This window comes from Tetrao urogallus, assembly GCF_951394365.1.
Source record: "Tetrao urogallus genome assembly, chromosome: 5".
Lineage (NCBI taxonomy): Eukaryota > Metazoa > Chordata > Aves > Galliformes > Phasianidae > Tetrao > Tetrao urogallus.
In genome coordinates this window covers 15,982,417-16,004,402 of record NC_136818.1, presented here as the reverse complement: position 1 = coordinate 16,004,402, position 21,986 = coordinate 15,982,417, and the positions used below count along the sequence as shown (strand labels likewise).

General features: G+C 36.0%; 1 protein-coding gene across 3 annotated transcripts; it reads right to left on the bottom strand.

Moving 5' to 3' along the window:
• Nucleotides 1-4,645: 4,645 nt before the first annotated feature.
• MTF2 (metal response element binding transcription factor 2) lies at nt 4,646-16,789 on the bottom strand (the record flags this gene model as incomplete). Of its 3 annotated transcripts, none has more annotated exons than XM_079535309.1 (14): nt 16,595-16,789; nt 16,356-16,449; nt 14,870-14,965; nt 14,409-14,509; nt 13,947-14,095; nt 13,117-13,212; nt 11,729-11,797; nt 10,854-10,977; nt 8,317-8,384; nt 7,768-7,938; nt 6,978-7,086; nt 6,752-6,810; nt 6,505-6,651; nt 4,646-5,000 (listed from the first exon to the last, which is right to left on the bottom strand). In XM_079535309.1, the coding sequence occupies exons 3-14, from the start codon at nt 14,943-14,945 to the stop codon at nt 4,646-4,648; spliced, it is 1,524 nt and encodes a 507-aa protein (XP_079391435.1). In that variant the 5' UTR covers nt 14,946-14,965; nt 16,356-16,449; nt 16,595-16,789. The 3 variants fall into 3 exon arrangements, with proteins under 3 accessions (XP_079391435.1, XP_079391436.1, XP_079391437.1); XM_079535310.1 differs by having other exon boundaries at nt 6,505-6,609; XM_079535311.1 differs by having other exon boundaries at nt 6,505-6,609; nt 6,752-6,804.
• Nucleotides 16,790-21,986: the final 5,197 nt, after the last annotated feature.

The following is a 21,986-nucleotide window of genomic DNA, read 5'->3' as shown; positions in this document are numbered from 1 at the left end:
TAAGTAATCAATGAGCCAGATTTTAATATTGATAGGCAGTCAGCTGCAGCAATCTTCTGGCAGAAAGCATTTAAAAGTAGGGTAGCCAAGTGTAAGTAGTGTTACCAATGCAAAATGACCACGGTATGTTAAGGAAGTTAAAAAGCTTTGAAATCTTACTGTCGTGATTTTGCAGCTCTTGAGATTGCAGAACACAGCTGTTTCTTCTAGTTTGAAATACTAGAGTTAATAAACACACACAAAAATGATGCTTCAACCATTATTCACTTGTGCTGTCTCTCCTGAAAGCATTCATCCCAGCGACTTCCCTTCCACACGATGACACAAGACTGGGAAGATGAAGCACACCGAGGTGCCAACAGGCACTTCTCTGCAACTCTGGGGCATGTGAGCATATATACCAGCCAGGCTCATTACCACAAACAGAAAACAAAAAGCAGGGAAAGGTAAAAACTGAATTGATATTTATTTTTTTTAAACAATCCTTCAACGGCTTTTTAATAAGCATTTCATAGCCCATTTAAAGACTTCATTAATAATAAATTTTCATCTTAATTAAATACAATCTAAGTTCTTGTGTTTCTAGGACTTGGGAATTTGAACACATGTACGTACGTATGTGCATACAATGCACACAGATGCAAAGCGAAGTATGTTGGTATGAACAAGAATCAGAACAACTTGATCTCACGCATATGGAATCACTGCAGAAATCTGGGGAAAGAAAAAACCCACCGACCAACTAAAAACAATACAGATGAGCTAGCTTTCAGTTCTGCACTTCTAAAGGTCATGGCCAAACCACTATTATGCTCCAAATGAAAGACCAAAGTTTCAATGTATGTCAAGAACAACCCCAAAACAATAGCAGAAACAGAAATATATAACAGGAACTTAAAAAAAAAAAAAACACCAAAAAACCCAAAAAAACCTACACTCAATGCATTCTTGACAGGATAAAAACCATAGAAGTTCAAGTGAAATGACAGTATAAAATTCTACTTCATAACTGCTGAAAGATGGAGATATCAATAACAATGAATTCCAACTTCATTCTCACACTTATGCACAGCTTCCGCTTCTATTCATCTTTTTGTCTTTCTAGTTGCCCTGTACAGTCTTTTTCAAAAGATGGTCATTCCCCTTTCAACTTTCTTCATCAACTTCAAAGGATTCTTTCCCCTTTTCTTCTTATAGTTACCTACAGGTAATTGATCCAATTTCCAAAACAATTCTCCCACGAACTTTGGGTTGAACATTTTTCCTCACTCATTCCCACTTTTTTCTGTCCTAACTAGATCTGAACAGACCTGGCGCCTCCACAGAGGTACTTAGGCATAAGGTTCCACACTGACTAAATGCAAAATTCTACACTAAACCCTTTTCTCCATTTCTAGAAAACATTTTCTGCCATCATATCTTTAACTGCAAAGTTACTTCTCATTCAGGTAGACATCTGGGAACTAGAGAAGTTTAAAGCCTGAAAATGTTACCTGCATAATATTTGCAAGATCCATCCTTGTCCCTCAGTGCACAGAACGGATGTTCTTGTCCAGCTCATCCTTATCATTGTGTTCTGACTACTGCTCCATCTCCAGCCTTGGTATGTTCCATCTGAAGACCAATTTCCTTTTAAAATACAACACTAAAGATCACTTCAGTAAGACGTTTCAAAAGCTTGGCACTTTTCTATTGATCTACTCATCTTTCCTCCTTGCAAGACAATAAACTGCTTTTCTTCACCTTTGAGATCTCATTTGCGTTTCTCGTACTAAAACAAAATATTAACATTGACTTATCTCACTGAACGACCTTACAAAATTTCCTAGTAAGCTCATACAAAACGCCTGCTATAAATGGAAAAGCACAGAAAATTCCTCTTCATGGCAAAGACAAACAGTAGTGCCTTTTCAATTTTCTTTTCTGAACAAGGATTTGACAAATAGTTTGCTATGATGTTTATTTCAGTTTGGACCAGCAATGTGTCGTTATTTCTTTGTTTTCTTGTTTATCTGATGCCTACATTTTTTAGGATGGCCTCAAAACAGAGTTCTCCTATCTAAATATTACAGTAATACAAATAATATAAAGTGGAAAAAATATCATATTTGGTACACAAGGGAAAGGTTCTAAATCAGTGACTGCAACAAAGCTGAGTTACATATATTTACACACATGCATACATAAAATGATCAAGTTAAACTAAAAGAAAATTATTACATACAGCAACATTTGTATTTTTCCACTCCATTATTACATACAATAAGATTCACGAAATGAGAGAAAGCCATTTGTACTACTCTAGTAATAGCTTCAGCAGCACCACTGCAGCATTTTCCAGTTCATAACACCTTGCAACAAAGCATCTCTCAGGTGCAGCTGGAAGACCAGTTAGTATCTATGCGCAGGGCAAGAATTTCTAGGAGAGCAACAGGCAAGCCAGAGCAGAGGAACCATGGACAGGAGGAAATCACATGTATGTATTGCACGAGAATACAGACTCAAAACTCATTCTTCTCTCTTTCAAAAAAACAAACAAAAAAAACCCCCACACATTTAAAGTTGGACTTTAATTCTAAGAAAAAAGCAATTCCAAAATTACAAACTGAACATCAGAGTCAATTCAACCATAATAATAAAATGAAACAATGACATTCACAATATTAAGTCTATGGACAGTTTGACAAATATTCCCCTCCCCACACCCCCAGCTAAAGTCCCCAAGTACATTCCAATATTTATCTTCAAATGCTGAAGCTTTACTGAAAATACTGCTGGTGTTCAGTTAGAATTAAAGGACTTGAATAAAGTGAAATAGACAAATACAGATGGTGTGAGTAAGGTTACGAAGGCTTTACATTTTGCATTATCCCAATGTATAAACATTCAAAAAATTAACATGAAAGATGTCGTGTTATCAAAATATTGCAGCTACAGGCAAGGCAACATTAAATTAATAGCTGAGGGTATGAGGGGAAAAAAACCAACATTTCAGTGAAGAAAAACAGAGGTGGCAGCTTTTAGTTAGCAATTTTATAAAGCTAGTATTACCCAGCCAGTCATAAACCAAGCACAGGATTAAGAGCTTCCCTTGGCTATAAGGCGACAAAAAAATAAAATAAAAAATCACCATGTCAAGGAGAGCAGAAAAAAAAAAAAAAAGAGGAGTCAAATAAGTAACGTGATAAGAAAATACTAACTCAGGTAGTAACCTTTAAACCACTCTGTCATTATGTTACTTAATTTTATTTTGGTGGTCAACTGTAATCTTAAGAGAAGAAGGTTTATGCTGTACACTAACCATAGCGTAAAAATATTCTTCCTCCGTCCACTCTTTGGCTATCCTCCCTCGAAAGTTATCAGAAAGAACACGTAATACTGGCAGGAGACATTTTTGATTAAAAACTAAAATGAACACATCAACTTAGAAGTTGGTACATTTTATAAAAACAAAAGAGGTAATATTGTATTAAAACGAGTAACGTTAACTTCAAATGGCAACATGTTTTTTGTTGACCCTGTGCAATAATAGTTTGCTCATACTACCTTTATCGAAATATGACTTTCTACACATATGTATGAATCTTGTGCAACTCCCATCAACTCAGTTTATAACTGGGACACAATTTACAATCAATGTGCCAAAATAGCTTTAAAATTGTTATTTCTAGTCGTTAATGTTCTAATCCTGCGCTTTTTTTTTTTTTTTTTAACTGTTAAATCACATGGAAAATTAAGGAATATATTACCCCAAGGCATATGAACATCAATGACTGCACCCATTGCCAGAACACAATGCACTGGTTTGACATTTTCCTTAGTACACAGAAAGCAAAACAGCACCCAATAAGCCTGAGAAGAAATGCTGCTGTGTAAATACTGGCAACTATTCCTGAAAAAAGAATTATGGGATGCATACTCAGAAGCTGTCCAATCCCATAATTTGTATTGCATAGGTCACAATCACACATATATATACACACACACATGTATGTGTGTGCATATATACATATGTATATATACAAACACATGCGCACACACACAGAATATATTAAGAAGACAATGAAGTCTGGTCACAGAGCAATTTACAGGCTCAATATATTTTTTTCCTTTTTTTTTTTTTTTTTTTTTTTTTTTTTTTTTTTTACACTTTGTTTGAAAGAAAACTTTAGTATTTTACAGTCTTCAGTAGGCATTATATACACTGCACTTATGAAATCTATAAAGTATTGAAATAGAAATACATTTCTGCAAACATCTGGGTAAGAAAACAAACCAAAAAATTTCAAAGATTTGTGCTATCTACATAATATTTCTCTAAATCACAATAACTGTATCCATGGAATGTTCTCTAGAAAACATCTTTTTTTAAAACACCATGCACATTTTTAAGCAATTGTAACCCAAAATATCCCAACCTAAAACAATCTAACAGTGTTCAGATTAAAAAATTTAAGTTTCAGATCAGATTTTAAAAAGATAAGTCTTTTATCACAAGAGCTGTAATGATAACAATTACACGTTAAGGCTAAATTGGTTTTGTTTTGTTTTTAGAAACATTTAAAGACACACTTCTCTCATGGCTCTGCATTATGAACTGTACTTACAGATGACAGTGCAGTGAACATAATATTCAGTCCTACAGTCAGGATGCAGTTGCTCCTTCCCACTCCACAAGATACTGCACCTTTCCATCAAGTGTCACCCGACGAGCCAAAACACGGTATTTTTCACCACAAGCTATTCTACCTGCTGCACCAAAATAACTAGTAATAGAGTTCTTTAGATGATTGAGCTGTAACTCCTGATCTGCTAAATTGTTAAGTATCTCCGTATTGAGTTCATCATACTGGTAATCTTCCTTGCTCTCGTCATCTTTTACAATTTCTGAATTTTGAGTCTGGAGTGCTTTTCGTGGAAAGCGACCTCTTCTTCTCAAATGTGGTATTGCAGCAGGCCAAGTTCTTCCTGTACGAGTCCTTTTTCTTGAATCAGATAAACTACTAAAAAAATAAACACAAGCATTAACTCCAGGAAACACTCAAGATGAACGGAAATGGTAAAACAAAACTCAATTCACAACTGTTGTTCTAGTTTTCAGTTTCAATACTCATTACCTGTATATAAATGATTAATATGGCACTTGCAAAAGAGACTTACATAACAAAAACTGTGCAAGTTATCCCATATCAGAAAATTTGGTTAAATGACATTAGATTATGCCTAAGTATCTTTAGAGTACTGTTTTGATTCAGATTAATTCTAATCTTCTGCAAACTTCAAAAAAAATTTTTTAACAGATTCTGCCCCAAAAGTGCCTTGAATAGTAAATTAAAAATACAGCTTTACCATATCAGTAGGCCCCTGTTACAAAAAAAGCTGAACTGTAAAAGTTTGGAATCTTATGTTGGTGAAGACTATAATTAAGGACTATCTGCAGAAGTTGCTTTTTGGGTTGTTTTTTTTGTTTTGTTTTGGTGGTTTTTTTTTTAATGCAAAGGGTCACCACCCTTTTGCATAAAGGTGGATTATAATTATTTATGAAGACTGAGTCAAACTTTTAGACTAAAATCTATAGCATAGTCACTATTCCTTAAGATTAGTATACAAACAAAAACAAACAAAACAAAAACAAAAGTTGCCGAAATTAATACAGGGTACATGTCTGCTCTTCTGTGACCTTCCTTAGAAAGGTGAACTCAGTAAGTGTTTAAGGAGTTTACTTGTCTCCTGTAAAAGTAACTTAAGTGTGCATTTTACATTAACAATGAACAGTAGTTAGCACCCATGCTGTGAAGAAATTATTTTCTTCTGTTCTATTCCATTAGATTCCCACTCAATTCACAGCTCTACTTCACATCTCAGTAGCTGGCTATAATAATTACCAGCAAACTCCCTTATTCTCAGATATTCCATATCCTCTGCAACATCTTAAGTGCTTGTCTACTCTCCTTCAAATTCCGGAATACTCCTATCTCTGTTTCATATCTACTACAGTTGCCTCACCACTTGCATCAGTCTCCTTATCTTCTATCTTTGCTTTGCCAAAGCTTCAATGAAGAACAAATAAAAAAAAAAAAAAAAAACCATCACACATCACTGGCAGTGACTAGACTGCAGATGATTGCAAAATTGCCTTTTTGTTTTGTCTTTCTTTTCTTCTTTTAAAGAGTTGCTGTTTTAAGTCTCTCTCATGATCTTCTTAAAGCTTGTTGAAATACAATCTCTCTGGAAGTACCTGGCTCAAATTTAGCTGAAGTTTGCCAAAAGGCACCAAACTCACATTTTTTAGCTTAACACAACCTTAGGTTTTTGGAAAGTAGGCATAGAACATCAGAAGTCATTCTTTGGCAAGATAATTCCTGTACAATTTGTGTAACTTCTGTTTATTGCAGGTAAAGTACTGCTGAACTACTTGCTTTGTGTCTCCCCTTCAATAACCTTGTGAAAATTAACATATTAAACCCTTAATCAATACAGTAGATAGAGTAATTCAAATGTTACCTATAATGTCTGGATATGCTAGATGAGGTAGTTTCTTTTATACTGGCAGCACCTGTGGATTCCACATCTGAGGTATTGGATGAATGTGCAGTTCCATCGGATTTCCTGATATGTAAGATAACAGGGTTGCCATGTAATGAAAGTAATCTTATAGTAAAAATTGAGTTGACATTTCAGAAGCAAACAAATAAATGACATGCTATATTAAAATAGCTTAAGCTTTTTTGTTTGTTTGTTTTTAATTTACCCAACAGAGCAGGGTAATTCCAATGCTGGGGTCTCTATCACTGGAACTGGTTCAGTATCCTAAGAAAAAAGGAAGAGTACTTCAGTTTAAGTTTTAATTGCTTATTCAGCTTAGTTTGAGGGCAAATGGGGAGAGGAATATCACAATTTAGATTAACTGATTATATTTTTCTTCAAAAATGATAATCCGGTAAGAGAAAATAAAAGAAACATATCCAAAACCTTACCAGAGGAGACGACTCTGGAGTTTTGTGAATCATTTTTCTTGTATAGGGACCAGGTGGACGACCTACTGATTTTTTTTTCCCCTTTCTTTCTATACCATTACTTAATTCCCTAGAAGAAAATTTATATTTTTTTCTTATTGAAGAAAATTATTGAAGATAGTTTTCAAAGAATAAATGCTTTCCTTTGGCAATGAATACACATTGTGCTAAACGAGATCCTGGCAAATCGAAGCTGTCATGTAAAAGCTAAATAATTTGCCTGTATAATATCACACAGATAAAGTTGTTTCTACTGACATTACCGATTCCTTAACGTTGAAGAGGAATGAACAAGCGTTGGTTAAAGAAACAGCACATCTACTACCACAAGCCAGAACTGTGTATCATATTCCCTATTTAGAAACCTAGTTAACAGCATTGCATAAAAGCTCCAGAAAGGAAATATTCCCCCCCACCCCTCCCCAATGGCAGCGAGGTTCGGACAGCCTGTATTGTTCTTACTGCCAAATGTCATGATGCTTGTTTTGGTTTGTCTTTTGTTTTTCAAAGGCTCATAATAGGAAACTAATAAGCTTGAAGACTCTGCTCTCACAATCACCTTTAAAGAGAACATGCAACTGCATCAGTTTACAACTTTAAAGTATCTTTAAAACATACAAACAAACCACCTTTACAGTTATTTAGAAATGGACATTATACAATGAGCAGGAGTTCTTTTGCAGGCACTTGAAGTACTTGAAGTAGTTCCTATTTACCACAACATTTCTAAAAAAGCATGGGATTATTTTACCTCACATCAGGGATTGGTTTAGATGATTTTCTGCCTTTAATTTTGAACTCATGAGAAGTTCCTTCTGGTTCTTTCTCAGCCTTTAAAGCAGCATTTGGTGGCACAGGAGGAACGCGAATTCTCAAGCCAAACAAATGCTTCTTTTTCTTTATTTCTTTTCCAGACATAAACCTAGATGATTTTAAATTCATTGTTAACATTCTGAATCCAGGGAATGAAGCTTTTAAAATAAAATGTTCATGCAAAACAAATCTATGCAAATTAAAATACTCATCCTAATGCTATTTTATTCACCTTTTCCCGCTAACACAATCCTCAATCTGAAATACAGAATGAGAACTGGGAAGAGGATGGAAATTAAAACAATTTTTCTCATGATCTGGGATCCACTCAAATAGGTATGGGGTGTTATACTCTGAAACAGAAACAGTATTCAAAACGTCAACGTTAACACAGCCACAGTGATTATCAGATAAACTGAGCAAAGGAGACTGACAACCACGAATGACAAAGCTGGAAGTATTTAGAGTAAAAATACCAAAAACTTACATGGTCTTGTAATCATTTAATGCCTCCAGTACATGCTCATATCTTTCAGATTTTGGTGTATCTGCCAGCTGCGGAGAATTAAGAAATTATTTAGCCATTCTAATTCTTCAGTAATAGAAAGCTTCCAATCATTATTATTAACGACTCTGAGTCATTAAAACTATCAATTTGGATGTGAAGTACATTAAAAAAAAAAAAATTACCTGTAGAAACTACCTAACCCTTAAAAGGTGTTAGTCATTTAGGTTTTTTTTTTTTGTTTTTTTGTTTTTTAAATCCTCATGTTCTGTGATTCACATTCACAGAATTTACATTAGGGACAAGCCCTGGTCAAAGAATCTAGGTTTTCTGGTTAAGCAGTACAAGAAAATCATTTCAAATTGTTTCAGTATACAAGAAGGATACTAGTCTGCCTTCCCAGGATCACTAACATGAGTACCTCAGTAGCATTAAGCACATCCAAAGTAAGAGACCGCAAGAAGAGTACAAGAACCTCAGTTATTTTATTGGTGATGGCTTTAATGAAATCTTTCTCAAAGGCTTAATTCCCATTTCTGTCTGCATTGATGACTTTCAAGAGGTGGATGCAACATTTATACATTAGAATTTAGAGTATTTTTAAATATGGTAGCGTTGCTGCCATATTTCCAGTTGCTATGCAAAAATGCTCCAGAATTTATACCCGGTTGGATCTGCAGTCAACTGATCTTTAATTATAGAGCTGGCCAACAGCTCACAAAGCACGAATATTAGTAAGGATACCACAGAGCAAACTGTACAACTGCAGCTCAAGAGAAAGCCCTCAGACACTTGTAAATAATACAACTCATTAAACAAGAAAGCTAACACATTTAACAATTTGTGAAATCTCAATACATACTCAAAAAAGAGCTCTGCTTTTAACATTGCAAGATTCAGTAAAACCATTTGACTACCAAAGAGAAATCTGGCCAACTTTTGCGAAGTGACAGCTGTTTCAAGGTATCTTTTCATATATTTCCACACAATCCATTACTATCCTCAAGTTGTGCAATTCTTCAGCACATAGCTACAGAAAACTACAATATTGTTTATTGCACCACAAATGGCAACATGATAAAAATATATGGGCTTAAGAACTCTAATAGTTCCACCATTTACTCCTATCTTACTAATTCAATTCTAACAATACTTAGTCAGTTCTAACCATCTAGAGAAAGATGTACCATGCCTCATAGCAGCAAGAGAAGAGTACTACCAGAAAACTCAAACTATTAGTATTGTATGTTATTCTCTGACTAGTTTCTGTTCAAAGACAGGTTATCAGAAAACCTAAAATATACTTGCCTTTATTTTTTTTACGGCACAGCTTTCCCCCGTGTCATGAGAGACATTTAGAAACTTATCAGAATAAACAACCTTGAATATTATTTCCTCAACAGAGCATTTATTTGCTTACTCAAAATATAGCCTTTAAAAAAAAAAAAAAAAAGAACAAAAACCAAGTAGCCTCATTGGAAAAAAAAGCAGTTTCCTTGAGGTACAGAAATACCTTAAGGAATTTCTGTTACCACTTAGGCAGGCATGCTTTCTCATTTTGGGCTTTTCCTCTCCTCCCACCTTAAATACCCACAAATAAATATTTGTGGGTTTTTCCATGTACACCAGTCACGATCTGAACATACGTATCGTAAAAAATTTTCATTATTTATCAAAAATAATAGTGCGTGTCAATCATCTAAACCAAGACCACATTTCATTCTCATGTTGCATCTGCCAGAACGAGTGGATTAATTTACTGAAAATAAATATAGAAGTAGGAAATACGTTAGGAGAAGTTCCAACTATTCAAATGCCACCTATGTATAGAAGTTTCAAAACCTTGAACACTTACGCAAAAAAGAAGCACACACTCCACTTGCAGTACATCAATGTCACTTCAACAGAAATTTTTGCATTCAGCCTTAAACACAGAACCAAAAGACTACCTACATCATTCCTCTACATTAAACATGAACTCAATTTGCTTGGGGAAATGGATTTTCTACATACTTTCCTGATAAAGCCCACATGGTTGGAAAAAAGTCAAAATCCTTAAGACCAATATACAAACTGCTCACACTCACGCTTGGAACAGGGAAGAAAGAGGAAATGTTTGTGTACAGTGATTTGTTAGGTATTACACCTTAGAGACCTTGATATTTTCATCCTAAATACACTCTGCATTCAGTTATAGGCATAGGTTTACTTGTCTGCACCCATGAAAATATTCAAGCAAGCATGAGACAATTAAAAAATAAAAACAAAATACGCTACAGAATCAACAGTTGAGTTAAAAAATAAAGTTGCCATGCAAACAATAAAATGAAGTTTTACAGCTCAGAAAAATATACACAACTTAAATATTTCAATTCTACAAGGAAATTGAAGATGATCTCTACCATTTGGAGTTACCAGATGTTAAGATAATCAATTTAATATCTTACATAGAAGAGTTCATTGGTCCCTGACACGTGCACAGTGAAAGGTGAGGAAGAAAGAACATTCCAACTACTTACCTCACCAGGATGTAATCTATCCCAGTTTTCATTTATGTATGCCATGAGTTCAAGCTCCGAATCAAAGTATTTCTTCTTATGAATAACACTTAGGTTGTAAAGGCATAGATGTGCTATATCTACCCTAGAATTCAGAAATATATAGAATCACCAAAAAATCCCCAACTGCTTTTCTTTGACATAATTTCTTTAAAAGGATTAGCATAACGTAGTTAGACAAATAAAGCACAACACAGAACACTCAATCCAGGAAACGTTATGTTATCTCCTATCATTTCTCTACCTAATGTGGCTGCTGCTGCTTTGTATCATACACGCATGTCTGCCTCACCTCACATTCTCATTACGCTTCTTTAAAATCCAAAACAATTCTGAATTCATCTAAGTATTCCAGTGAACTACAATTTAGCAAGGTAATTTTTACCTTACACTTGTCAGCACATACATCCATTAAGTTGGTATTATTTTTAATACAAGCTACAATTGAAGTACTTCAAACTGCAACACGGAATTTCATCAAGTAAACCACTACAATGCATGTCAAGCTGTTTACTTTTATACTTAACACATTTCACTGAATTTAACAGTGAGACAAAGCCTAAATAAAGGAATTCTGCTTAGGTATCTTCAAATAGACAACAAGCAAGTACTTAGGTGCAACTTTACTGAACGATTCTAGGAATAAATCCGAAGAGAACTCAAGAGCAAAGAAACGTGCATTTATGAATAAGCTTTGAAAGAAAAACTGCCCGTTTATACAAGAACTCAGGAAATGATGAAAGACAGCATGTGAATTTCCTTTTTAACAAGGCAAATCAAAATACCAAAAAGAAAAGCAGCACATATGTTCCATTATTTACTTTAATTGCACTTACCATCTCAAGGGTAAACGTTTGAGGTATTCTGGTCCAGAACTGCAAACTGAGCAAATGAATGTATAAAACCTAAAAAAATATATACACGTATATATGTCTGCGTGACTAGGTGGTGGGTGTCTGTACTCACATATACATACATACAAGATGTTTTAACATGCTACTTATTACAAACTGTCACCTCATAATTCCAAAAAGGACTCTTCATGGGATTTTTTTTTTTTTTTTTTTTTTTTTTTCCAAGGATTGTACTGGGGAAAAATGAAAAATCAAGTACTCCAGAAACCCAGCCACATGACATTTGAGTCCCTTCACCTGCTATCAATTTCCTGTGTACTGTCTTATATCTGACCCAGTAGTGGTCTCTACTTCATAAATTTTACATTCCACATCTTCCTTCTTTTCTTCCCTGACTAGTGACTGTGCTCCCCAGTGTCCCTATTCCTTTCATTCAAATTTAGAAGCCTAAGCAAGTATGCCTCTAAAAGAGCACTTTCTAGATATTAATTTCTTCATACAAACATTCAGCACAACAAAGGGTGAAACGAAACCACAACAGATCACAAATTATACACTCCTTGATTCTTTAATCCAGTGTTCTCTCTCGTTCGCTTCAACTACTCCAAGCTCTTCCTAAAACAAAAGCACAGACCAATGCCCTTTCTCATTTCCTTTTTGCTTCACTCGTCACACATGAACACAGAATATATGGAGTTGTCATCTGACTATCCCTCCTGATTCTCCAGTTCCCTCTACTAGCAGTTCCAAGTGAGCAGGAAAACAGTTAGTGGGACCTAGATGAGTCAGATGGAAACAGAAGCACTGATGAGCTACAATGGAACAAGCAGGAAAACATTTAATCTACCACGTTCCGCTAAGGGCACATTTTCACACAGTTGCTAGATCTTCTCTTCGGCACATACATACCAACTGCCTACTTCAAAGCACAAAGTGCTCACTCAAAAAGTGCTGTTACTAATGTACTACATGGTGAGATCTAGAAAACCCTTATCTTTATTATAAGCCCACTATGGTGTTCTGCTTTAACACTTCTGATCTCCTAGTAGCCTATGGCATAAAGAACCTCCGCAAACAGTTAAGTCAATAACAGTAAGTTTGAAATCAGCTATCCATTGATTACCTCACCCTAATTTTCTTTTTCTCTTTTGTTTGAAGGCTGTTCAACAACCCTGTTTAAAGAGATGACAAAAAGCACCCCCCTGGTACTTGAACACATTTTGTTTTCTGTAAGTTTCTATGCTAAACTCACCACAATGTTTTTGAAAAACACTTGAGTACTACACACGCTTTATTAAAAGTTCATCTATGAGATACTTCTTCCTAATTAAGAAGAAAACAACAATGAAGTACAGCACAAGTGTTCTTACCTGTCACCAAAAAGCATTGGCTTTTGGAGGCACTGCACACAAGCCTCGTGGAACCACTGCTTACATTTGCAGCACTGCAACATCTTTAGATACCAGCTTCACCAACAGAAAGAAAAACAAGATGCATTATAAGTTACTCAAAATGGCTCTTCATTATATTTAGATTAAATAGCAATGGATCTTCTGACACAAAGTAACTTTCACTGTTATTTGAAAGAACATTTCAGCATCAGTTAGTTCTACAGTGAACAGTTACTAGTAAAGAATGACTAGGAATAGATTAAGTAGAAGTATTAATACTTTGCTTTCTTGTATGACTCTGAGTTGCCCTGACTTCAAACTCTCAGTGCTACTTTAGTCGTCCACTCACTCATACAGATATCAGAGTATTCAAGCTCCACCTATTTGGATGTCCTTGTTCCTCATAAGACTCTCAAGAAAGAAAACCTTTTTTCCCCCTACCCTCATAATAATTACAGTATAAGGCAGAATCCTGTCTGTTCTGTAACATTATATCTCACATTATCCTTAATATTAAACCTGACTCAAACACAAAGGAACAACTCAACATAATTTTATTCACATGAACAAACAGTGAAGTATCTGTGCAAATCTAAACGATAACAGCAACAAAATATTCCCATTTCTTTTTCAGAGTGTCACTGTTTATATCTATAGAAACTTAAATTAACAGGCAATGTTTCATAAGCACGCCTTTCTAAAAACATTCAAAGAACTTCAAAAGTGCTTGTCTTCAGGACCAGAATCAAGGTTTGCAGGTGTCAGGTGTCTTATGGAGAAAAGTTGACACAGATCATCACTTTACTTACTCTCCAGGTCCTCCACAATAGCAGTAACACTGCTGGACGTTGGTTTTATGACCCGCATCCCACTCAAGGTCTGTTGCATTATATGGTAAAGTCTGTTTCATGACTTGCAGTGCTTTGGCATTTGGTCCTTTCTTAAGCGCACCACCTCTCTGTTTGAAATAAATACACTGGTTTACAAAAGTAACAACACATTCCTTAAACTTTCAAATACTTTAATTTTACACTTACCAAAATTTGTCTATAATCCAACTAAATGCTCTCATACATACTTATGCTTTAGTACGCTAGCATATTTGCTTAAAAGCTAATTCAAAGACAAATGTCATCTATTTCTAAAATTAATATTTATCTCCAAAATACACAACTTTCCCATTCACATCAAATTAAGAAGAGGAATTTCTGATTTTAATTTGAAACAATTACGTAAGTAATATGTATCAGGTGCTACTTCAAGTAACACACCTTTGTTGTTGTCGCAAAAACACACTGTCGACAGAGCCATTTATCATCTGAATCTATCACGCTGGAATCAATATTTGGTGTGTGACACAGCTGATGATAACCTGTATTAGAAATAATTAACCAAGGTGTTATAAAAATGGCAAAAGAAAACCTTAAGGAAAAGTAACTATATAATTTTAAGGCAACTACAACGCATTATCCTTGACCAAGTACCAAACACCTGATCAAAAAGATTAGTAACAAAATTATCTTTTAAATCATCTTTGTAAAACAACTCACTGTCCATAGGGAATACACGATAGTCACATGGACTGCCATTATTCACTGACCTATTAATAGCCACTAAGAGCTATGAAATTTAAGATCAGCCTCGCAGTCAGCGGTAGCCGTGTCAACATCTTCCTTCAGAAAAGAAATTAAAGATCTTTTAAAATGCAGGAAATAGGAAAAAATCTATTTACCTTGCCCACATTTATCACATATAACCATTTCATTCGGTGCTTCTGAATACTCCTCCTGACATATTGTACAGACCATTTCCCCACTTTCAGTGGCTCCTAGAAAAAGACAGAAGTGTGTTGGCTTTTTTTTTTTGTCATCATTTGCAGACTACAGTGCAGTCAGATCCATTACCATGCAGACGATTTGTTTTTATAAATGAGTTACAGATCCACGCATTGTAGATAGAGATTTTTACAGAGCCTAACACTCGAACAAAAAATAAACTCAGACACTTTGAATGGACTTAATATACTATAAGCATTTATATCATTTGACAGGTCAGCAGATTCATATAGGCTACATGTTGTCTACTTACTATACATTCCATGGTTCCTTAACAACAATAAAAATTAAATAACCGTGAATAAGGAACGCAAATGTAGACTGAAAAAAATCAACAAATCCTATCTGGACAATTGATAGAAAAAAAATTGATAGAGTTTGGCATTGCAGCAGCTTGTTCTCCTTTTTCAATGCATAATATACACAACTTCGTGCATGCTTTTTTTATAGGTTTGCCCAGTAAAAAAAAAAATTACTGGAAAGGAAAGCTAATTTTGCTTCAGTGACACCACATATCAGTATAACAATCTAGATTAAAACAAGTTATTCAGTCTATGTGCTGTCATACTTGTGCACTAACGTTCAGCTTACCATAAAGGTATTAGTGACCATTAGTGCACAGCAAGAGAACAAACAGCAGTATTTTAGGTTATCAGAAATGAAGCATTTGGTTTTTTCTTATTATGAACACAAAGCTTTTCTCATTAAAAATCAGAATGTCTGTTTAAACATCAAGAATCAGAAGGAGCTTCCATTACTTCCATTACTTTTATCTGACAAGCAAGTTTCCACTGATTTTCAGACAAAACCTGAAATGGTCACTGAAATTGTCATAACACTTTGTTAGCATTAGGTTATTGTAATAATTGCTACTCCTCCAAACATCCGAAAAATTAAAGTTAATAGAAAACAGACACCTCATTTGATGAGCATTTCTTTAGAGTACATGAATACCTCCAAACTGGTAATGGTTTCTGTTACACAGTTATGGTGCTACTTTCAAATATGATAATTCCATTTAAATTCAGCATTTTCAAATCTTTGCTTTCTTTCTGTGCTATGCTGTTTCAACTGAAAACAGAACAAATTCAATGCAAATGAGGTTCTTTGAGATTTCTGTTGAGACCACATTACACTCCACCACCAAAATAAACAAATGCAATTGCTTTTTAGAAGTGTTTTCTCTGCTACACAGTTACACAAAGAAGTAACTGTAATGATCTAGAGTTTTCAAAAAGAAATTGTGTATTAACTTGCCTAATGCATTATCCTGCATCACTTTAAACTACACTGCTCTTTTAGAAAAATGAATGCAATGCAACAATTTATTTTAACAGATATAGTAATCTAAACAGATAAAATACCAAACAACGACTACTTCACTGAAGTTCTTGCCTGTTTGTATGTCCTTCCAGAGAACCCAAGACTTGGAACTGTCCTCAAATATAATGAAGCAGTTCTGTTTCAGTTTGTTTATCTGGAAAACATGAATACAATGGAATCCATGAGAAAGGACTAAGTAAAAGAACGTATTTAATCTTAACTAAGTGAAACAATAACGTGGTCTGACTCAACCAACATACCATACTACAGAACTGCAGTGAAGTTGAACAAATGTTTACCTTTTTGATAGTTCCAAGATAAAACAAGCCATCTGACCATCTAGCTAGGACATCCTGACCTTCTTCAAATTTACACAGTGGCTTTTTGGCTTTCTGTCCATCACGTAACGACAGTTTGGGTGAGGATGCTGATGCCTTATGACTTCGACGTAAAGGAGACCGCTTATGGACCAGTGAATTACCCACCGCTGTAGAGTCTCTAAAACAAGAGAACCAAGAGAAAAGGTAAACTAAATAACAATCAGATAAAGCAGCTATTTCCAATATGAATGATTCACAACTATAACTCATTTAGCAATCTCCAGAACTTCAGGTAACTAAAAACTTGGTCATGTCTTCAGACATAAACAGCTTTAGTAATAAGTAGTACCTCTTCAAATACATGCAGAGAGAAAAAGAGACAAGTTTATATCTAAAAGAAATACACTGTGAAACTAAATAATGTGAACAGAGATGGGGAGACAAGCCTTCCAGCTACCAGTCTCTTCATGAAGTCACCAGACCTCACCAAATACATTTGATGCAGGATTGCATATGCAAAACATTCATCACTCACGACACTGACAGATCTCTAGAATTCCAAGGAAGTTGAAAGGGTCCCAAGCCAACCCTATTACTTTGGTAATGAAAGCTGCAGTCTACTGTAAACATGGTGCTCAGCAGCTAGCTACCTGGAATAATATAACAAACATAAACATACATAAGAGGAAAAAAAACCAACACTGCGCTACCCAAAGTTCTACATTAATTTAAGCACATCCAACACAGCACCGTGCTTTACTACTAAACACAGCTGTCAAGGTTTCCAGCACAAGAATAATGCCTATATGTTAGATGACTAATGGAAACTACAGGTTTATCCTCTATTAGAATCAGTCAGGGGAAAAAAAAAAAAAAAAAAAATCCAAGGAAAAGCATGAATTCTTTTAATCTTTCTTCAGACACGAAAATCAAACCAAGCAGCACATCCCATGCAAAATATATAAAAAAAAACCAACAGTGAATTATAAAATAGGTCCAGAAAAGGCAGGTGGAAGAAACTTCATACTTACTAAGCACAATCTGAGTTACCAATCCCATATCCAATCATATTTTCTCTTTGGAAACAAAGTGCACCTATAACTATGATAAGGATATAAAAGAAAATGAAGGAGCTAGATGGCATAAAGTCTATTGAAAGACTGAAGTTTCACCTCACTGAGGCTAGCACAGGTACATTATTATAAGCAGCAGTAACAACTGAACACAGACCAGCAAAAAAACTAGATGAGCCAGTGTCCCATGTAGTTCAATGAAAACTTATAGCCAGACATTAGAGACACTGAAGTTTCAAGGAGACAGGAAGCCTTTCTCCTTAAGTTCATTATTTACTTACAATACTCAAATAAAACAGGAATAATCATTCATTTTTCTTCCACAATGTTAATGGAATTTTATTATGCAAGTTTCCTTGTTTTGTTTAATACATTAAGCAAAATTTCAGGCTTATGCCACAACCAGCACCACTTAATTTCATTTGATGCCCTTCATCATTCTCCAGCTTCTCCCTTTATGCCCCAGTAGTGATTTTTAGACCCACCCTGACTTATTTGCCAAATAAAATCCCATGAATTCTGCCACTTTTCACATGAAAGCTACTTAACAGTGGCATCGCTTCTCCCAAGTCCTGTTGCAACTTCTGACAACAGCTGAAGATTCCAAGTTCAAATTTACAACAAAGGAGCTGCAGCTAAGCCTTCAGCCCAGGTCATTTTTTATTCTCTCATCTCTCCCAGGAATAACACTTGCAGCCTTTTCCCCCAATGCTGCAATGAGGCACTGAATTAAACATGTCAGATACTGATTAGAAACTCCAGATATTCATTCTAACTGCAAAAAGGCAGCCCATAGCAACTTCTTCTCTTCCCTCTGTGTACTGTATTCACATCAGATTTCATTTGCCATTTCATAGAAACATTAAGGTTGGAAAAGACCTCTAAGATGATGTCATCCAACCACTAACACTTCACCACCAAGCCTAAAACAAGTCCCTCTATGTCAAGTCTCCACATTCTGTGAACACCTCCAAGAACAGTGACCTCCCCATGCAGTCTGCTCCAACACACTACCACCTCTTGCTCCAACACACTACCACCTCTTGCTGAGAAAATTTTTGCCTAGTGTCCAACCTGGATCTCCTTCATTATCAAGTCTCTCAGAAGCTTGAAGTTCTTGATGTTTGAACAGCTACTTTCTGCTCTTGATGTTTGAACAGCTACTTTCTGCATTATTCTGAATCTTATCCTTAGAACATTTTTACATTTTAAATTTACCATATTCTGTATACCACTTCAAGATTTTGCCTTCTTGTATAATGCTTTTAAGTTCTAGAAGAGCCTTTGAAACAGGCCCCAGCCCTCAACACATGAGCAAGCACCTTCTTTCTCTGCATTTTTTTTTTCCTGTTCAACTGCTTTCATAAAAAAGCACCAAACGGGCACATAAATAAATACATCTGAAGTCAGCCAGTGAACACAGGAAGGAAAGGTTTTAAATTCCATCAGCTCCTCAAACCTGAGTACACAGACAGTCCAGCCAGCATAACACAAGAGATGTTCACAATGTTCAAAGGCAGGCAAGTTTTGCTCAAAACTGCCTAGAAACAGCCATGAAACTATACCCTGCTCTCTGTTGGCAATTATTTTCTTGGAAAGGAATTGTCATAAGGAAGTATTAGAGTATCCAAACACTTCAGTCTGGACAGGCTGGAGAAGTGGACTCATGAGAACCTAATGAGGTTCAACAAGGCCAAGTGCAAGGTGCTGCACGTGGGTCAGGGCAATCCCAGGTATTTATACAAACTGGGGGAAGATCTCCTTGAGAGCAGCTCTGCAGAGAAGGACTTGGGGTCCTGGTAGACAAGAAGCTGGACATGAGCCAGCAGTGTGTGCTTGCAGCCTGGAAGGCCAACTGCGACCTGGCTGCATTAAAAAAGGGGTGGCCAGCAGGGAGAGGGAGGTGATTGTTCTCCTCTCCTTGTCTCATTTAACTTGTACAGCTAAGCTACACTGCATGGCATACAAGACATCCAACTTAACCACATACAACCACATCACTCGGCTCTTGTGAGGCCCCATCTGCAGTACTGCGTCCAGGCCTGGGGCCCCCAGTACAGGAAAGATGTGGAATCTTGGAGCAGGTCCAGAGGAGGGCACTACAGATGATCAGAGGGCTGGAGAACCTCTCTTATGAGGAAAGGTTGAGGGAACTGGGATTGTTTAGCATAAGAGAAAGCTGCAGTGAGACCTCACTGTGGCCTTCCAGTACTTGAAGTGAGTGTATAAACAGAAGGGGGGAATGGCTGTTTATGAGGGTGGATAGTGATAGAACAAGGGGGAATGGTTTTAAACTAAGACAGGAGGGGATTAGTTTAGATATTAGGAGGAAGTTTTTCACTCAGAAGGTGGTGAAGCACTGGAACAGATTGCCCAAGGAGGTTGTGGATGCCCATGCCTATGATTCTATGATTCAAGTTACACCTATGAACATGATTTAGCTAATTAAACTGGTCAACAAACTGCAGTGTGCATTTCAAATCACCTAAAGTAAATTGACTAGGCTTGAAACACTTCAGTGAGCGTTTTGACAGACTATTCTCTTCATTCAAAGATGTTCTTTCCAGATTTTTTTCAGCTTTATAAATAAAACTAGAGAAAGCAGCTGGAAAGCCATATTGGTGACTTTTTTTCCCCGGTACACAAAAAAAGTCTGAAAGATCTTGGGCGAAGTAAAGAGATGCAATCATTCATTTACTAATATACTATCCACTACAGATTTTCTTATTTTTTTAAATTAAAAATCAACAAGCAATATATTTTGACTTTCACTTAAGAAAAGAACATCATAAGCTTTCAAAGACTTTTTAACACAGAAGTTTGAACCTTAACACCAATTAAAGAGTAACAAAAATGCCTTGTGTATTTTTTTCTGGAACGAAGCGCTCTACAAGGACTTAGAAACTTACTGAAGCATTTTGACTCACACCCCATGCAGGTGGGAGGCAGTAAAGCAGGCACTTCTCCACCCCCACACTGAGCGCTTTGCCAGAGGCAGCACTGCTGCACTGGTGACAACGGCTCACAAAGCACTTTCTGCTCCAGCAGCTTCCAGTTTAACATAACGTAGACTGAAAACAGGGTTAATTATTGCAGTATGCTGACAGTTGCAGCTAGCTCAGCAGCTCCTTTCCATGAGGATCAGGAACCCCTTCTAAGCAAAACACCTCTTCCAAGCTTTGATAAGAGATGAAGCAGCAAGAGATCCTGTTTTAGCGGATTGATTTTAATTAACAAACCATTACCAGAAAAATCACACCAAACATTAAAAACAATTTTGGTAGGAAGTTAAATGAAAATGCAAGTTGATGTTAATTTCTCGCTTAACAATTCTGAAATTAATCCAAGTGGTCTGCATTTTTTAAGGAACTTGTTTCCCAAGTCTTGCCTAGTGCCACCTCCATAGTACCTTCCTACCATTCCATTCAGAAAACTACCAATAAATTTAGTAACATTTAACCCACCACCTTAAAATTGCTCTCCCAGCCCTGCTCAAGGCAAAGTGCTAAACAAGTGTCTTTCTGGGAAAAAGAAGAAAGATCTGAGAGAAAAACCTACCTTGTCTCATTTAACTTGTACAGCTAAGCTACACTGCATGGCATACAAGACGTCCAACTTAACCACATATAAAGCTTTATGTGCTTTATGCAACACTGACTATGTCGTGGCTGTACTCTCATTCAAGCACTTATATAAATAAGCACTTATACAAATAACTTATACAAAGAAAGTACTTAAATATCCATGCAATTTTTCAGAAGTTAGTGGGGAGGATTCAGTAAAATTTGTCTGCTTGTTGAAATACGCTTCAAAATGGAAATACACTTTCATCGTTCCTTAATAAGGTAGTCTCATCAAATACTGATAACGCTCGCTGATTTTTCTTTCACCTCAGGGCCTAGATCACAAATACATCCTCAAGCAAGACAACCAGAGGACCTTTTACTCATTCATCTACTCCATGAATCAAGTTACAGTCACACGCTGCAGTAGGAGGAGACAGCTGTCACTCAGTCAACAGGAATGGCAAATTCCCTCCAGAAGCAAGCTGCTAAATGCTGTTTCAGACTCATTACTGAACGATGACACTCTGTGCATAACATTGTATATAATAAAATCAAAACTAGGTTTTTGTGTGAGAATGTCTCATAACTTTACTGGAGATTAGCAAGTCTGACTGTTCACATAATACCTCACAAAAGCCCTGTAAAAGAAGCAGAGAAGTTGGGAAAAAAATAAAAAATAAAAACACGTGAAGAGGATAGCAGCTTTCAGCCCCTCCTATCCAAGCGGATTAA